Source organism: Cottoperca gobio, chromosome 16, assembly GCF_900634415.1.
Source record: "Cottoperca gobio chromosome 16, fCotGob3.1, whole genome shotgun sequence".
NCBI classification, from domain to species: Eukaryota; Metazoa; Chordata; class Actinopteri; order Perciformes; family Bovichtidae; genus Cottoperca; species Cottoperca gobio.
This window is the reverse complement of record NC_041370.1, coordinates 23,139,511-23,157,834: the sequence shown is the minus strand read 5'-3', so window position 1 is coordinate 23,157,834 and position 18,324 is coordinate 23,139,511. Positions and strand designations below refer to the sequence as shown.

The following is an 18,324-nucleotide window of genomic DNA, read 5'->3' as shown; positions in this document are numbered from 1 at the left end:
ATTTAGAGATAGGATATTTGAGTTTTCTTAAGCTGTATGCCATAATCAGCAATATTAAAATAATAAAAGGCTTGCAATATTTCAGTTGATTTGTAATGAATCCAGAATGTATGACATTTTTGTTTTTTTAAATTGCATTACAGAAAATAAAGAACTTTATCACAATATTCTAATTTTCTGAGACAGTCCTGTATGTATGTGTGTGTGTGTGTGTGTGTGTGTGTGTGTGTGTGTGTGTGTGTTTTATGTATGGCGTTACTAAGGAGAGAATGGGTTGATCCAGCTGAGGATGGTTGGATGATATTAAATGAAGCACTTCTTAAATGCAGGTTTTATGATATCTTCTTAAATCCGTTTCTAGAGACGACACAGAGCAGCAGAACATCACAGACTTGACATCTCATCCTCTCTCTTTCCTTCTTCCCCATTGTCATATCTTTCTAGCTTTCTCTCTCACAATTCTTTTTTCCCCACCCACACCACCTTATTCCTTCCTTTTCTCCTCTTTGTCTCTCTGTAGAAGTACCACTTGGAGAGTTCAGCTCACGGCGAATATTGCAGAATGAAAAGAAGCTTCTGACTCGACGAGGTATAACTCTTTTGGGCGTCCAAGTGTAACCAGAGATATCAACAACTTACAAACTCCCACGCACATACATTTAGATTCTTTTTAGTAATCTTTTAAGTACTTCTTGTGCTGATGGTGGTAACTTCTCCTTTCTCTTTAGAGGGCAGAAGTCAAGTAAAAATTGGAATCTTTTAAAACAGAATTATACAACATTGAGGCTGATTCACTGCCATTCAATGCTGCATGGAGCTGCAGTCTGACTCCCTCTGTGTGCTTCTGCAGACAAAAAACAGCTGAGAGGGCATGTCTGTCTCTGTTTAGGGCACACAGACACACACACAGACACACACACACACACACACACACACACACACACAGACACACACACACACACACACACACACACACACTCTCTCTCTCTCTCCGTGCTCCGGCTCCTAGACATTCAGCCAGGCTGGTAGACATGCAATGCAGCAACAGTCACATATTAACTGAGGGAAAGCAATTTGGCTCTTGAAATGGGACTCCGGAACAGTTCTACTCACCTACTCACACACATATACAGATGCAAGTCATCCTGGGAAGCAAGATTATATGAGGAACCATAGACTCTTCCTATTAAAAATCCTGTCTCATGAAAGTATAATTGCTGTAAATGAGCAGCCCAGGGTGCCACCTAACTGGTAGGGGACATAGTGTTTATGGAAATAATCATTATTACAATTGCAAATGCAGTGAACTTTTGACAACTTAAGAAATTAGAGGGTGTAACATTTAAGGATTTGGTATTTATAGATAAAGGCATTGCTTACACGATGGCACTGACGTGCATGATTCTTGGTAGGGCCCTTTTATGAAGCTTCACCTGGTGCAGACCATGGTGTGGATGATATGGTGGGTTAATCTGGCCGACAGATGGGGCAGGCTGTGGGTAAGCAGGAGCCATGTATTGCGATAGCGTTGAGACGGCACTGGGCTGGGCCAAGCCGGATGCTGTGACTATGACCTATATTAATAATTCACATGCAGGATCCACATGCTGCACGAGCAGGAGCCCTAATCATCATTAGCAACGCTAGCCAGGAGCCACGTTAGCTTCCATCCGAATGCCAAGCGTGAAGATCAGAGAGGGAAGATAGGTAGAAAGTATGCCATCCCTGTCTTCCTCTCAATTTTAAAACTAAAAATATCTCCCATACAGTATATAGTGAGAAAGTGTGTGTGTGTGGTCTGTGCGAGAACTTCAAAAAGAAAGTTTAACGCAAATGGTTCAATTAGCCTACATGATACATTTATGTCTTCAGCTTTCTCTTACTCTACATAAACTAATACCATTATAATACCTGCTACTGATCAGTAAAGTACATGTATCTATTATTTTCATGACAACCAGTCTCTGCACAATCTTTTAATAGGAGCAATCTTGAATATTGGACAATCATTTTGTGAGTTGAAATGCTTTGATATCCAAAAGGTGAGATGTAAATTTAATTTAATAAAGTCTTTTGGCACACAATACCAAGCCCATCCATCTAAAGACGTCAAATATATTTTATATGGCATAAATAATAAATATATGCTATAGCCTAGTGTCAACTATAAAAGGCTTGCTAACAGCGGGGCACTGTAGTTTTTTAGCAAACATTACTCAAATAAGAGTAAATTGAGTGCGGGCTCATGCTAATGAAGGAACACCCAGAGTGCACCAGTGTAGCTCAGTGATGTGCTTTGCTAGTTTTTGGACAACAATGGAGCTCTATGGCACACACAATACTTGTTAGCAGAAACAATTCATTGTTTGTTTTTCACAGTATGTTGACAATGAGGAAAATACAGAATATCGGCCTCCTGATTCTTTAATCAGGAGTGCTTTTCCAATCTCATAAAACCAGTTCATTTTAGGGGTCGTCCGATTATCGGCCTGGCCGGCTATCCGCTGCGATGTTCAGCATTTTACAAATATTGGAATATTTTTTCTTATTTACCCGATTGTCAATAAAACAAATTAATAATAAATAAAAAAATCTCTAAAAGCGTCAGTCTCTTTCTGAAGTTACCAGGCTCAATGTTCCGCCCACAGCACTATCTGATTCAGCACATGTTACGAGTACCGGCCTATCAACACTGATGGATAGTGTACCTCTGATGACCAAAGACGATGGACGCATTCAAAGACTGGAGTTGCTCTGGTGACTGAGCGGTGCAGCGCCGTATGTCACGCGTAAGGTAGCAAAAATTGAAGTCGCAATAAATATCACAATCTTCTATGCTGAAGTTGCAAAAAACACCCAGTGCTTCAGCCACAGCAAATGATCTTTTCAACACCAGGGAAGGCAGTTACATGCAAAGAAGAGGAATGGCTCTTTTTTAAAGCAGTCTCCTTGATTACCAATAATTGGTATCGGTGTCTGCCCTGAAAAAACATATGGGTCAACCTATTGCTGTTTTTAATTGGCATACAACTTACAAAAAACCCAGTTTTAAGATACTCTTTTCTTGACATAAACCAAACGGCATGCCATATGTTTGCAAAGTTGACCATAAAGACAATAAAACCAATTAATTTAGATGATGACGCTTGATAATTTAGTTAGCAAGACAATGCCAATCCAAAACACTTTGCATAACAAGCATCAGATACATCTGGGCCTTGCAATGAGTCTGCATTAAGGCAGAGGAGGAGGAGAAAGGAAGAGGAAAGGAGACGAAGAGGGGAGATGCTGTGTTATGGTTGGGGGTTGGGAGTCAAAGAGGCAGTCCAGACCAGACATCCTCTATCTCCCCCTGACCCCCTGTCTGAGTCTGAGCGTGTGCGTGTGCGTGTGTGTGTGTGTGAGAGAGAGAGAGAGAGAGAGAGCCAGTGTCCCCTCTCCCCGGCCAGACAATAGAGCAGGCCCTGTGCCTGATTGGGGTCAGCTGGTGGCTGCCGGGGGAGAGGAAGAGAGGAGGAGGAGGAGGAGAAGTGGGGGCGGTAGGTATCAGACACCGCTGTCTGACTTGTGTGTCTGGATGGGAAGGGAGAGGGACTAAAGAGAGCAGTCTGAATCACCACTGAAAACCAAGGGAGCAGTGAGGGAGGAGAGGAGGACAAGGAGAAGGATCTGGGCATCTTTTCTGACACCCACACACATCCTTTACTACTTGACTCCAGGCTAGGAGGTTAAACTGGGTTAAAATGTAAAACAAATGATAAAATACCCCTCAGACATCACTTGCTCACTACATAATGTTTCATTAACTACTGTTAATATATATATATATATATATATATATATATATATATATATATATATATATATATATATATATATATATATATATATATATATATATATATATATATATATATATATATGTAGTGGAGGGGAGCCACATTTAATCCAACTGGTGCATAGTATGTGACTGAAGAGAAAACTCCAGGGTTGTTTTTGTTGTATTTTTATTTAAAACACAACGGCAATCTCTATCTCCTTCTCTGCCTCTAGGGTAATCCTTGTAATTTCCTGATATAAGGTCAGACGCAGAGCAAGGCCTTGTTAGGGCGCAGCCAGCGGCCCAGCTGGCACAGGCTGTGGATTTACCCCCCTTTGACAAGAAACTGCTGGGGTGACAAAGGGGTACAGTACTGAGAGTGAAGCTGAGATGGTACAGGCTAGAAGGGAGTGTTTGTATAGCTCTTTATGCAAAAAAAAAGACTTCTTGAGTTAAGTTTAGACAGAGTTTAGATAAAACCCTTAATGTTAGGTTACACAAACACACTGGTCAGGAGAACGCTGAGTGTTTCTATCAAAACAAACTGTGTAAAACTGAAGCTTTATAATAGTGTGTGACACAAAACAACCAAATGAGATTAAGAGGCTCATTTAAAATAAAGGGCCATTTTGTCGCACAATAGTGGATTAATGTCCTGGCACCAGGGTGCAGTAACTACCTCTCTGTTGCTATAAACTACCCTAAACATAATACAATATTCACAAATAGGACAACTATGGATTATTAAAAACCTGAGGCACACCACAATGCTTTCCTTTTTTTTGCAGCTCAGATTCCACTCAAACAGAGGTGTTTGTTTTTGCAGTGAGAGGCTTCTTCATGGTGCTAGTCAACGTGCAATTGCTTGTCAATCACTACACATAACAGTTATATTCAGGCAAATTAAAAACAGCAACAAGAACTTCTTCTCGTCACAAGAGGAGCTCCTTCACATGTGATCAGTGTCCTCTCTCAGCGGGGAAACAACAACTTTTGGATGAATGTATGAGATCAGTTTAAACTGATTGGCTGCTTTAAAAAACTGTGAAACTGAAAAAGAAAATGAGCATTACCTATACTGTACTGTTATCTGTTGTTAAAATAAGACTCATAATTCAGACTGCTTAGACTGGCATAGAGGCAACTGAGTCCACATAGTTAAAGTAGTAAGACTGATGAACTAAAGGCCCTGTCACACATATTCGTATGGCTCAAACGAATGCCGGCGTATACAAAATACGAACGACGGTGTATGTTGATATAAATTAAGGGTAAGTTGTGATCGTTCGAAGGACGCAGACGATACGCTGAACATGGCAGACATACGGCCCTGTCACACAGTTCCGTATGGCAGAAACATATGCCGTATGGCGTATATGAAAATTAATACTCCCAACTTTTCTACAGCGGTGTTGTAGCTGACGTATACATAACAAATAATTATACGCATGTCTAACCTATTGATAGCGTATCACTTACTTATTTAAAAGCTAGAATGTACTCTTTTGTCGCAGCCTCTCAGCATCCTCCATGCTCTCTGATGATGGCTTGATCTATTCATCAAGACGTGCTGTGAAGAAGTGAGGATGAGCTACTCACAGGGACCCAATATACTATATTCAAACCCCAATAAGCTCCCAAAACGCTAGCTGTACTGTAGAAACACGTTTAATAAGTTACTCCGTCATCAGGCATAATCTTAACATACGAATAGGGTATCCACTCGTTATCAATAAGTTGGCTGTAGGGTTCACCGTCAGCTGACGTAGCCTATATCTAACGTACATCTAACGTATTTACGTACGAATTGACGTAACTTATATGTAACGTCTTCATAACTTATGAAGCACACGTTGGGTACGCCCGAAAATTTTGAACACACTCAAAACATTTTCACGGCCTCAGCGTTCAACAACGCACCCCAGCGTAACACAGTGAGCTCTTAATATACCTTACGTATACCTTACCTTATATCAACGTACACCAGCGTACTGCCGATAGTTTGTCTACGCCATATTTTTGTATACGTCATATTTTTGTATACGTTATGCATTCGTTGGGTATTCGTCTGATACATTTTGTATAAGTAAGTGATGCGCTATCAATAGGTTAGACATGCGTATCTTTATATGTTCACTTCTCCGATCCGATGAAAAGTTGGACGTATTTGGACAAATTGTGAGCTATTTTTCGTATACGTTTCCGCCATACGGATATGTGTGACAGGGCCTTAAAGGACTGGACTTCATCGTGTACCTACTTCCCAGTTATTATTTAGCTATATTACTTTAAAAAGCAGACATGTAGACTACAAGTACGAACAAGGAATTCAGATTCACAAAGTTTACAACTTTTTTTGACACATATGACTTGCCAGAAGTCTGCAATTAATATTCACTAATGCGATGCCTCATGATGTCAATTTCAGCACTGACAAACTTTGTTGACATGGTTTGATGATGAAATCCTTGGTGCTTTTTGGCTGCATTTAAACCTACAGTCTTATCTGAGTCTTACTATTATCAGGTCAGAAAGGGTTCAAAATCCATCCTCCTCCATCTTTAACAGAGTACTCCACTGATTTAGCATTGCACTCTTATGACATTGTAAGACTCACAATGGACAATTTTTTGAAAAGGATCAAAACTGATGCAGCAGAACCAGACATAATGATTTTTCATTCTACACATTCCTACATTACCCATGATGGGAGATTTGGGTGTGTTATATTTGTAGCAGCTAATTTAGCCTCAAGCCGCTAAATTAAACTCCAGAGGTCTGGTGAGCTCACTTCTTTTCTAACTGCTCGCCCCCATACTATTTTTTTCTTATAGTCTTCAGCTATGCTGATGGTGACTATGACATCATTTAAGCCAATTTATCAGGCTTCACACAGCTCCCTCTGGAGACACATTAGGTTTTATAGACCCTTTTCTTTTTTTACATATGTAGTAGTACTCCCTGAGTTCCCCTTTGGTGGAGTTCCCCTTTTAAATGATCGCAGGAGCCTATGCATGATGCTTTGACAAAAAGAACATCTGTCTTACACTTAATTCCATGACCTAACAAGGTAAACTAAGCCTAATTCAACAGTCCAAGTTGCTTATGATACAAAGGAACCCTTAGTGATGTGTTTATTCCAAACATGAAAGAGGAAAGCAGGCAAAGTGCTGCTTTCTGCATCATTTCCTTCAAGTGCATTTAACGCAGGTGATAGGTTAAATAATGCATTAACAAGTTAAATAATACACAGAAAAGTAATTGCCATGTATGCAGCTCTTGGCTCATTTTGTTCTCGGTAATAAAAAGGGACAGTTCAGAGTGTTGGAGAGGTGTAAACTGTTCCTTTAAGAAAACAACTATACAACTCTTGAAACTGCAAGTTGAAACGTCAGATGACCATTCAAAGTCTTGTGAGATAATATGCATGTCAGAGTCATGCTAAATATTGTCTTTGTATAATATAACATGAAAGTGGTTATGACCACATGTATATATTTTCAGTAGGGTTTTTAAATGTGACTTGGTCACAAAAGTCCCCCCACTGATGTGATCTTGTAGAGCCATCTAAAAACGCCCACACACCAGTGACACCCCTTTGGAAACTTCACCACGTAAGCCTCTTCAAAATCCAAGGAAAATCCTGCAAACCACTTGAAGAGACATGTCATTATTCCACTGTCTGGATGTTCCTGCACACATAAACAAATGGATTACCCAAAATCTGACAAACAGCAGGCGGCACAGCATTTCTGCATGATTTTTTGTTGTTTCATACAATGCAAAACAGTATTTGTAATTTCAAAGCAATAATCGCTGCTTTGTTTCATGTAAGGAAAGAGACGAGACATGCAGTGAGACTGGGCTCACAAAGGGTAATAAACATGCCAACCATTTGATTTGTCTCAATGCTGGGGAAAACAAATCTGCTACAAAAAAAAACTAAAAAGACATAGTGTGCTTGTGTACTGTCTGATACCGTGTGTCTGTAGTGCAGCGCCTTGATTGACTGTAATATGTCCCGTCCATGTCCACAGACCTGGAGTCATGAGACACGCAGGAGACAGCGGGGCTGATTCATTCACTGCAACTCTTTAGCATCTCAAACACTCAAACTGTGTGTAAATAGATGTTGACCGAGACAGCAGACTACAAAACACCCCCCACCACAATCACGCACACACACTTGACGGATGGCCTGTCTTCAAACACACTAGGACTACAAATCTGCCCCGGTCCCAAGGGCATTTTGGGAACCAAGGGAGGAGGTCTAGGGTGTGTGGGTGTGTGGGTGTGTGTGTGTGTGTGTTGGGGGTGCAATATCTAGACACAAAGGGAGCCCCAGCAGCCAGTGAGAAGGTTGTGACTGCTGCTGGGAGGTGGAGCAGTGAAGGTGCTGCCAGGACAAGTGGAAGAACGCAAGGATTGACCTTTACGCTGCTTTGGACTTTGGAAGTCGCTGCCTGAACTTGACCTGCTCAGCTGAAGTGAGCCGAGCTGCATTTCATACTATGTTTGTAGCTTCAATGATTGTCAGAGCACAGGGTTGCACGGCCACAAGATAAGAATGTTAGGGGGAAAGCAGTGAATGGTGGTCAAGCTGATTTAAGGAAATTACCAAAAACGCCATGACAAATCTTATCCTTGTTGTGCTAACATGCCATAAAGTGCACTGGTGTGAGGCTCAGTAACACAGAGACAAAGACACTTTCAGCCCAAACAAACAAGGGAAAGACACACAACAACCACACAGCTTCTATCCACACTTCTGTTGTGCACAAACAGAAATATTCACTTTAAAACATGCCCTGTGGTGTTTTCTTGTAAACAAATGTTATGTTTACGTCCAGTGTCACACAACAAAATGCACGAGTTTCCTACAAGCTTAACAAACATGATAAATAAAATGGGGACTCACTCGCAAAAGCATTGCTCCATAGCACTAAAAATGAAAAAAGGTATCTTGAAACCTGTCAATTAAGTTTTTGATCTCATTAAATAATTAAAAAAGAAAATTTAAGCTCTTTCACCTTGTTAAAAAAAAGAAAGGATGACTCCACCAGACTCATGAGAGAATATGATTTAAAAGTGTTGCACAAGTCAAATTGATTAATTTACAATCATTACATAAATAATGTAGTGAAATAATGAAGACATTTCAGATTTAACGTTTCATCCTCATTGACCCAACAGAAGTTAAACCATCTTCTCCAATGTGAATATTTACTGTTCTTCATTATTGTCCAACAGTAAATTGATTTTCTTTACGGGTTGGATTGTCGGTTGGTAATTTGAAAACTCTGGAATTACTTGCTATTTACTGACATTTTATAATCTATGATCAAAATAATTGTCATGAGCAGTCCCATGTCACTCATGGTAGACTTCATATAGCTTCAATAAAGATCTGGAAGACGCAGATATTGAATGAAGGCTACAGAATATGTGATTCTGTCAGACAGAATAAAATAACCTTTATGCTTAAGAAAGTGGAGTATTGGATTTTAAGGGTTTAAAACACCCAAAGCTATAGACTAAATGGCTAGTGAAGACAAATATTTCAGCATCCTGGGTTGTAGTAGTCTGCTATATTGATGTAATTGAGAAAACCAATATTCTCTTAGATGACTCTACAATATGGATATTTTTGCAGTGTAATCTCTACCAGAACATGCGCTACAGTTACCTGTGCAAGCAGAGTGCGTCTGCAGGTCGAGGCCATGGTGTAAAAACACAGGGTCCCCTCTGACTTACATGAAACAAGGAGCGCTTTCTTAACCCCCGCAAGTTGAGCACCACTGTTCACTGCTATAACCCTCAGCTCAGGAGAAGTGGCAGACTAAATAAGGCTCCACTGAGAGACACTAACTAAGTGTAGAAATTCCCTGTGAAATTAATTATCGGAGCAGTGATCGCAAAACAAATCTGTCTGGGAGGAAAAAGGTTGGGGTTTTTTTACGCTGTTGTTTGGTTGTCTTTGCCACTCCCCTCCCCAAGGTCTCAGAATTTCTCTTCAGACTTTCAGAGTTTGAAGTCTCTTTTTTCCAGGGCTCATTATTGAAGTTCATTAATAATAAAACTAAATAAAAAAACAAACTAATTCCAAATGAACAACACCTCCACAAACAAATCAAACAAAAAAAAGGCAAAAAACAAACAACAAAGAGCTTAGTGAGAGATTGGATTGGCTGTCTGGCGGGAGACTGCAGGGTAAATATTGGCTGAGCCTGAGAGTGCCTGTCTGCGTGTGTCAGTGTGTGTGTGTGTGTCTGTGAGTGTGTGTCTGTGCATATATCTAGGTGTAAATGTGTGTGCGTGTGTACATCTTTGTGTATGTGTCTGAGGGAGAGTCAACAAGTAGCCGTGTGCGTGTTTGGTAGCCTGAGGTAGTTGACAGATGACCCTGCTGCCACCTACACACTAACACCACTCATACACAGGATTACAGATCAGGCCGTTTACATCCGTCTGGCTGGCTGGCCCCTGCTGCAGGCTAACCGTTACATACACAGAGCCGCAGACAGCTACTCAAGTCTCTGACACATGGACCCAGGCCTTTCCCAGGAGGCAAGTGCATGTATACTGCTATGTGTACATCAAAAGAACCAGGAGGATGAGAAGAAGATATTCTATTTAATAATATATTCTGCACAAGGGTTTTTATGTCCTTTATGTGGGGAACACATTTGAGTTCTTTCTTCTTGGTAATAGCTAGGTCTGTCTTGAAATGTGTTGATACTAGTGCCAATATAATATCGAAGTTTTGGTACCAGACTTTAAATGGCAGCTTTCTGAACTTCTCAGTTTTGGGTGCTTAGTGCTATATACACATTTCGGTCATACCAAAAATATACACAATACACACTTCACTAAAAGAAAAAAAGTCGTATGTGATTTAATCTAGCTTTGAATCCTAAAATCCTTGTTTTCCCAGGTAACTTTCCTGATTACCAGTTCACATTCATCCATAATACAAAACAAGCCATCAAACCTCAATTGCAAAAATAACAGCTATTTGCATTAGGTACAAGTGAAATGACAAAGGTTGGCATTTGGTATTTCCCCACCAGTTTAAGAAAGACAGGACTGATAAGAGTAAGAGTCATGATAGATAATTTAAGAGTAGAAAATGTTTCAAGAGGAACTGTGCATTGTGTCACCCTGCAGATACTTTACCTTCACACAGAAATCTAACCTCTTATAAAATTAATTTGCAGTTAGATCAGTAATGGCTCATGTCAATTAAACAAATGTCAATTAATTAATTAATTAATTAATATTTTTTCTCTGTGACTGCCAACTGTAGGTTTAAGCTTAAGAATATGAACAAATAGAGCAATATTAAGTTGCGCTGTTTGACCTCAGGAATTTACAACATCTTAGGACTTTATAAACCACACCTACGATACAAGATATCTGCACTGTACAATGAATCGGAGTACAGCAACAGCTCGAGACGAACACAAATTTACACATGAATCCCAGTTTGTAGGCAGAAGTTCGATTCCTCGGCGTGACACACTGTCTGCACTGTGATCCCTCTATGTTCGTAGTCCCTTTCAATTTTCCTCTTCGTCTGAATACAGAGGAAACACACCAGTGAGACCGCCTGCTCTGCTTTAAAAAAAAGGCAGACTGTAGCTCTTTTCTTCAGCCAGAGAAATCATCAAAGCATGAGCTACATTATTCAGCCTTGCCGAGTCTGCATGACAACACAGCCGACAAACAAGAGCTCTTTTCAAACCAGACGGCCACTACAGTAGGACACAGCTATTTCAGACCACTTGTGAATTGAGCTTCCTCTAACTAGTGAGACACTCAGATGACGAGAAATACATTGAAAATATCAGGACAGCATTTATTTAGTACCAAACACAGACACATGCATACTCATAAAATACACTACACTATTTATGTTGTAGTTTTAAATGCTGAAAGTATGAATCAACACAATTATTTGACTTTTTTTGCAGCTCTGCTTGTCTGTTCAGTTCAGAACTCTCAGTCAATTATACTGGATTATCTAATTAGGCTCCCTCTTCTGTATCAGTGTGTCTGTGTGCACCAGTTCATGCCTCACTGTGTTTTTCCTGGCCAGCAATATGATAATGCCACAGAAATTGAATGGTAGAACACCAGCCCGTCTGCCAGATAAACACACACACACATACACACACTCCTTGGTTACAATGTGGCGTCAGCGCAACCACGCTCTGTTGCCAAAACTACATCTAATATCCTGCGCTCACCTCACTTTGCCCAGGCCCCAATGGAAATTACACATCACTGTAACTCTGTCCGTCCATCTGTAGCTTGTCTGTGTGTCTGCATGTCAATATGTCTGCCTGTCTAGCTTCGGATGTGTCTGTCCGCATCTCTGTTTATATCTCTGTCAGTACTTGTCTGGCTGCCTGGTTATGAATCTACCCACCTCTCTGCGTGTCTGCTATGTGCCCCTGTCTTGTTTATTTGTATGGGCCTGTCTGTCTGCAGATCTGTCCGACTGGATACTTACACTGTCTGTCTGTCCTCTGCATTTTTACCTGTCTGTCTGACTGTCTGCATGAGCCTGATCTTCTGTGTGTCTGTCTCTGCTTCAGTCATAAAGAACATCTGCAGTGGATCTAGCAGACAGCAGTGTTGGAGCAGAGCTGATAATGATAGTTTCTCTCTGGGCTGCTCAGAAGGCAGACAGACATAACATACCATTCCAGCGTTTCCTGTCTATGCTGACAGGCAAACTATTTAACCCTCTGTGGTGATCTCTCAGAGCATATGCACAGCCCGGCAGGACTGTAAGGCTAAATCATCAAGTATTAATATGAAATAAATTATTTTGGCAGAGATAAAGTAAAGCAGGAAACTTACAGTAAGAAGAAATATTAAAGGAAAACTCACAATAAAAGAGTTCTCGTTAAAAGGAACAACAGTAAATCTGTATTACATGTCAAGAGCTGTATGTACAATGCTAATGCTATACGAATATGACATGTTTCACTGTATGCTAACTGTTGAGTACTACATCATGTGTATGTCTAATGTTAATGGATAGTCTACAATAAGAACTCAAACATAACATAAAGTTTGAAAATCACTATAAACTCAATATTGTCAGATACATTTTAAGTAAAAATAAAATAAAATAAAAAAGGAGATTATAAACACCAGTAAGTACTCTAAGGTCACCATAAAGTTTATATTAGACAGCAAACACACAGCAGGGCCCTATAGAAGTATTATAGGAATACTATAGATGAATAACAGGCTATCCGCGCGAGAAGAAACGTACGATAGCGAGTTAACAGCAGAATTAGTTGACCGTCTTTGATGAATACATAGTCTGATATGTTGTCCTTCTGTTGCTACACTGGACACTGTACATACAACGGATTAGGCACTAAAGTCTCTAGGCACATTTGTACGGCGAGGAGAAACGCAACAAATGTTACTCACATATCTCCATTCCCTGTGGCTGGGAAGCGGTGCAGTTGCAGGAGCAGGTGACATTGGAGTTGCCGGGGCCGCCAGGGGCCGTTAGGTTTTGCATGGGGCTGGGCGGACCGGGACACCGCTCCGGAGAGAGAGCCACCGCCGCCGCCGCCACCGTCGGGGCCCCACGACTGGAAAACAACAAAAAACTTCCAGGCAGCGGCAGCAGAGTCCGCCGCTACGAGTAACTCCCGACAGTTTCGCACTTATTTTCCACGGTTTTTCTCACGCCATTTTTGACTCAGAGCGGCTCGGATAGTGAATTAGAAGGAGATTTGGGGACGAGCCATTGCCATTGCCCCTGGCTAACGCATTGTATAGTTTTTTTCGTTCCTTCCTCCGCCGCTGAGAGCAGCTGTCCTTCCTCTACTAGAGCAGAGCACACACAGCGGGCTGACGCCTCGCCCACAAAATGACAGACTGCCACTCTGGCCAATCACAGCGCTCGAGAGGAGGGACAGACAGGGGGAAGATGCGTGCTGCCTTCAGGAGCGGACAGAAATACCACAATTCTAACTTCAACCAGCCAAACATACTGAATGATACATGCCATACAGGCCTAATCTCAGACTTCCCTGTAAAATACAAACTGTGAAGGTCTGGATTTGTAATACACATCTGGCAGGGTGTGTTGATGCTCTCTAGAGTAGCGAATGACTTCACTCAACCACATTTTGTGTTGAAAACAGGTTTTATGATGCAAATTAGAGATCTAACATTGCAAACACTTCAGCTTGTGATAAGTACCTTTTTGGTAACACCAAAAACAGAAATAGGTAATATAAAACAAACATTAAGACCAATGTTGTCGTTATAGTGGCTTAAGTGACAAAACCAAAAAACACAATTTAGGTTATGCAGGGGCCCCTGTTTCAGTCATGCTTGGTGTGGTGCTGTCTGGTGAAAGTAGTTAATATTCATGAAGGCCCTTGCATATATTAGCTGCAGAATGCATTAATTGGCTATCGTGCTGCCTGACTATTCATAAATATTACAATTTATACAGCTGAGAGTGCTGCACCTGTTTAGCATCTTTATAGTTAAGTTTGAAGTTTTTGCTTTAAGCACCAAAAAAACCAACTAAAATTAATACTGACAACACTGTGTTTTAGAGTCATAAACTGTATACTTAAGTTATATTTCTTACTGTTGCCCTGCAGAATAAATTATGGAATTTCATTTATAAAGTTAAATAGTTCCCCAAAATGAACCTTCTGTCATTGCAAGGGCCCCATCATTATTTCCCACAAAAAGGACCTACATATATTCACAACTAGGATATAGAGCTGTACTAGGAGCACTTGAAGGCAGCAAAAGAGTAGGGATGGGGCAGGGGTTATATGTGTGTGTGTATGTGTATCTGGGTTGCACGGAGGTGGGTGCCCCCCCCCCCTCCGGCTGACCTGACTCAGAAAGCTAGCAGACGGACGACGGTTGACAATGGCTGTGGGAAAGCAGAGCAGAGCAGAGCAGTGCAGAGCAGAACAGAGGAGGAGGGGAGGGAGAGGGGGGACGCAGGGCCGGGACTGGTAGGTCTGGTGTGTTATTTGGGGAGGGTGGGGCGAGCGCTTCGAGTTTCACTCCCTTGCTATGGTGGGCCGCAGCCAATGGAGACGGCTCTTTGAAGGGGCTAACCTTGAGGTGACCCCCTGCGCCAGTCTTGTGGTTCAGGGGCACATGTGCAGGAGAGAAGCAACGCCCCCCCCACCCCTCCTTACCAGTCATCCAACAGTGCAACCCTCTCACACACACACACACACACACACACACACACACACACACACACACACACACACACACACACACACACACAGCACTGTCTGCAGTCTATATATAAACTAAACTAGGCTGTTCAAATCAGGTTCCCAAAATGTGGTCTGGGGACCATAAGAGGTCTTCAGGTGGCACTTGACAAAGCAGGTATAGTTTGATTTTCACTTCACAAGTGCACAGGACAAAGAGTGATTAAAGCAGGGTTGAAAAAAGCTCCCCTGATCGGTGCCCGGCTCTCTTGCAGCCAATCATAAACGTAAAAATGTTTAAAATACCTGCAGGGGGGGGGGGGGGTTACCATTTTAATTCTAAAAACCACCAGTAACCAAAGGCAATAAAATTGACCTCGCTAAAGGAAAGTAAGTTAATGGGAAATGCAAAGACCTCCAACAGATGTTGTGCATTAAGTGCCGCATCACTAGCCAAGTTCTATATCCAATCATGCAAAAATATTTTTCTTGACGGCTTCCACACTCCTCCATGAGCAAACTGACACTTCTGGAATGGCAGAAAAAATAGACGCGTGACCCTGATGCAATTTACAAACGCATGGCAGCTGTCATAATTTTATTGAAGCAACAAATTGAGGCGCTGCTGTCTTGTCAGCTAAAGCAGCAATATCAATCGAGACACAGAGGAGAGTTTTTTCCTTCCTTGATGGGAGGACATTTTCATGTCCTCACACAGACACATATAAAACCCACCCCAGACAAGCCCTCATATACAGACAGACTCAGACACACATCGATTCTCACTCTTGCAACCTACCTCTATCCACTCACAAACCCCCCCACCACCACCAAACACTCACACACACTCAGACACACACGCAGTCTGTCTGGAGCGTCAATTTAGTCCCCCGGGGAGCACGCAGGGTGACACCACTAACAGGCCAGACCAGACTAGACAGCCAGCAGACAGATAAATACTAGGCACGGCTGAATACCAAATGCACTCTAGTCTACCAGCTCCCCTACCATCCCCCCTGACTGCAGTCTGCACACACACACACACACACACACACAGACACACACACACACACACACACACACACACACACACACACACACACACTGCACACATAGCCTCTCTTTAACTCTCTCAGGAAACGTCTGTCTCATTTTGTATATGAGAAATACTAACTTTAGGCTGATTTATCACGTCTGGCACGTGCGCCTGACTCTATTTTAGGAACTTTGCATTGGGCTTTCCTGCTTACACATGGGTTCATGCTTAATTAGGAGGTTACTGTGTGTCACTGTTGTATTTGTGACCGTTTTAATCAAAGTATGACATGTTCGTGTTTTGCCTAAAACATCTTATATTAGATGCAGGCAGGAAAGGAAACAACACCACCATGTGTCTGCACATAACCTACACTACTGATGACATTACCGCTCCACGTTTAAAGCCAAGACAATCCTGTTGTGCGCATGTGTGCGTTCTGATGTGTCGCATATTTGAAAATAAAGTTTGAGAAGAGGTTTCCTGCCTGTATTGTCACCATATGCAGTAGTTATGTAACTGAAAAGATAAAAAAGGAACACTTTCATTCAAGTATTCTCTTATCAGTCTCAGATGCTTGAAATGTAGTTGAGAGGTTTGTGGTGAGACCATGAACGCATCAGGTATGTGATCAGGCTGATACTGAAAAAGCAGCACAGTAAAGGCCTTAGTGATAATAGGTGCATCCCTCCCCTTCTTAAAAAACCCCTGAACCTTGAACTTGTGTGGTGCTGACGGAAACACTACTTCGCAGCGCCATCTTGTGGCTCAGCTAGGAAAAGTTCTGTTTTATGCATCATCCCAAACATGGACTGGAAAAAGTGTTCCACTTGTTTTGTCCCCACTTCAGTTCTCCTTGTGTCTCTTCTCAGTCACTCTATTACTTTCAAAACCAAAGCCGTCTCCCGGGCACAGGTTTAAGCTTTGAATCAATTACGACTCGTCTTCATCAGAAACCACAAGGGAACACGGAGGACGACTCAGGAAAAATGAGAAAGTCCCATCCTACAGCTTATATAGAGATGTACTCTGTTCCTGCACACACACTGCAATGCTGTGGGAGTATTCTAATTCATACTGAGAAAGAAAATGCAGTTTGAAAAAGAAAGCACAGACAAAAATGCTAAATATTGCATTTGTCCTGTATAGAAAGGACATTTATATTAATGTAATGGTGTAAGAAAATATCAATACACTTGGGCATCAATTGTTTTTTTATTTTGATACTGTATTGATTCTCAAGAACACTGTATCAATATTTAATCCATAGTTAAAAAATGGGTTTGGTCTGTTTACATGCTTGTATTGACTTGTTTATCTAAAGAATCCTGTCAGCACTTTAATTACATTTGATTTACTGATATATGTAAATAGCTTTGCTCAGATTGCACAAAAGGCAGAGCCATGATGGTGGATGTTCCAGGGACTGTGATAAATGCAAACGCACATCCCACTGTTCTGATTGCATTAGAAAAGTAAACTTTACACAGAGTTTAGGCTGTATGACTGTTTCCTAAAATTAGATTCTTAAAAAATTGCAATATATCGCCTTGCTTACAGTATAATACTGTATATTGAATCGTAACCCCTGTATCATGATACGTATCGCCAGATTCCTGCCAATACACAGCCCTACTAAATGGCAAACAAGTATGTGAACTCTGTTCGGAGCTGTTTGATGTTTTAGGCTGAGCTTAAGTTGTATTGTGACAGGATATCACAGCCTCTGCTGCTTCGATTTGTATCATTCTTTTATCAACCTGTCTTCTGTGAGTGCCACAACTTTATGGAAGTGCAATACTAAATAAATGGAGTAAATCTTTAACATGACCCATGTACCATGCACAAAGTGCAGTCCATAAAGGGTGCTGTTACATCCAGCCTTTCTGGTGTGGTTCAGATGAACTCTGGTGTGTTTGGGCTGGTTTGAGCTCTGGTGCAGTCCAAACAACTGGACTGAGAAGACGCAGTTCATTTGTGGTGTGAAAGCAAAGCAGACTAACTACAATATTGTGGGATGTATATTTGATGCGCTGCATGACCTGCTGTCAGTCACAGGAATTTGATTTCCCCACAATGGTGAATAGCCTGCATCTAAACCCTACCCACCACCTCTGGGATGAACTGAAAGTCCAACTGCAAGCCGGGCCTTGTCACCCCACATCTGTGCCACCCCTCACCAATGCTCTCGTGGCTGAATGGGAGCAAATTACAAAAGAGCGTGGTTAAACAAACAT

General features: G+C 41.5%; 1 protein-coding gene across 3 annotated transcripts in view; it reads right to left on the bottom strand.

Moving 5' to 3' along the window:
- ldlrad4b (low density lipoprotein receptor class A domain containing 4b) overlaps positions 1–18,324 on the bottom strand; it is a 212,055-nt gene that overhangs the window by 36,732 nt on the left and 156,999 nt on the right. The window contains exon 1 of one of the 3 annotated variants that reach the window (XM_029450882.1): positions 13,274–13,666. The exons of the other annotated variants lie outside the window; for them this stretch is intronic. Coding sequence (XP_029306742.1) covers positions 13,274–13,367 — 94 coding nt within the window. The 5' untranslated portion in view covers positions 13,368–13,666. Of the gene's footprint in view, positions 1–13,273; positions 13,667–18,324 lie in introns of those variants that run through there. 3 annotated transcript variants of the gene reach the window in all.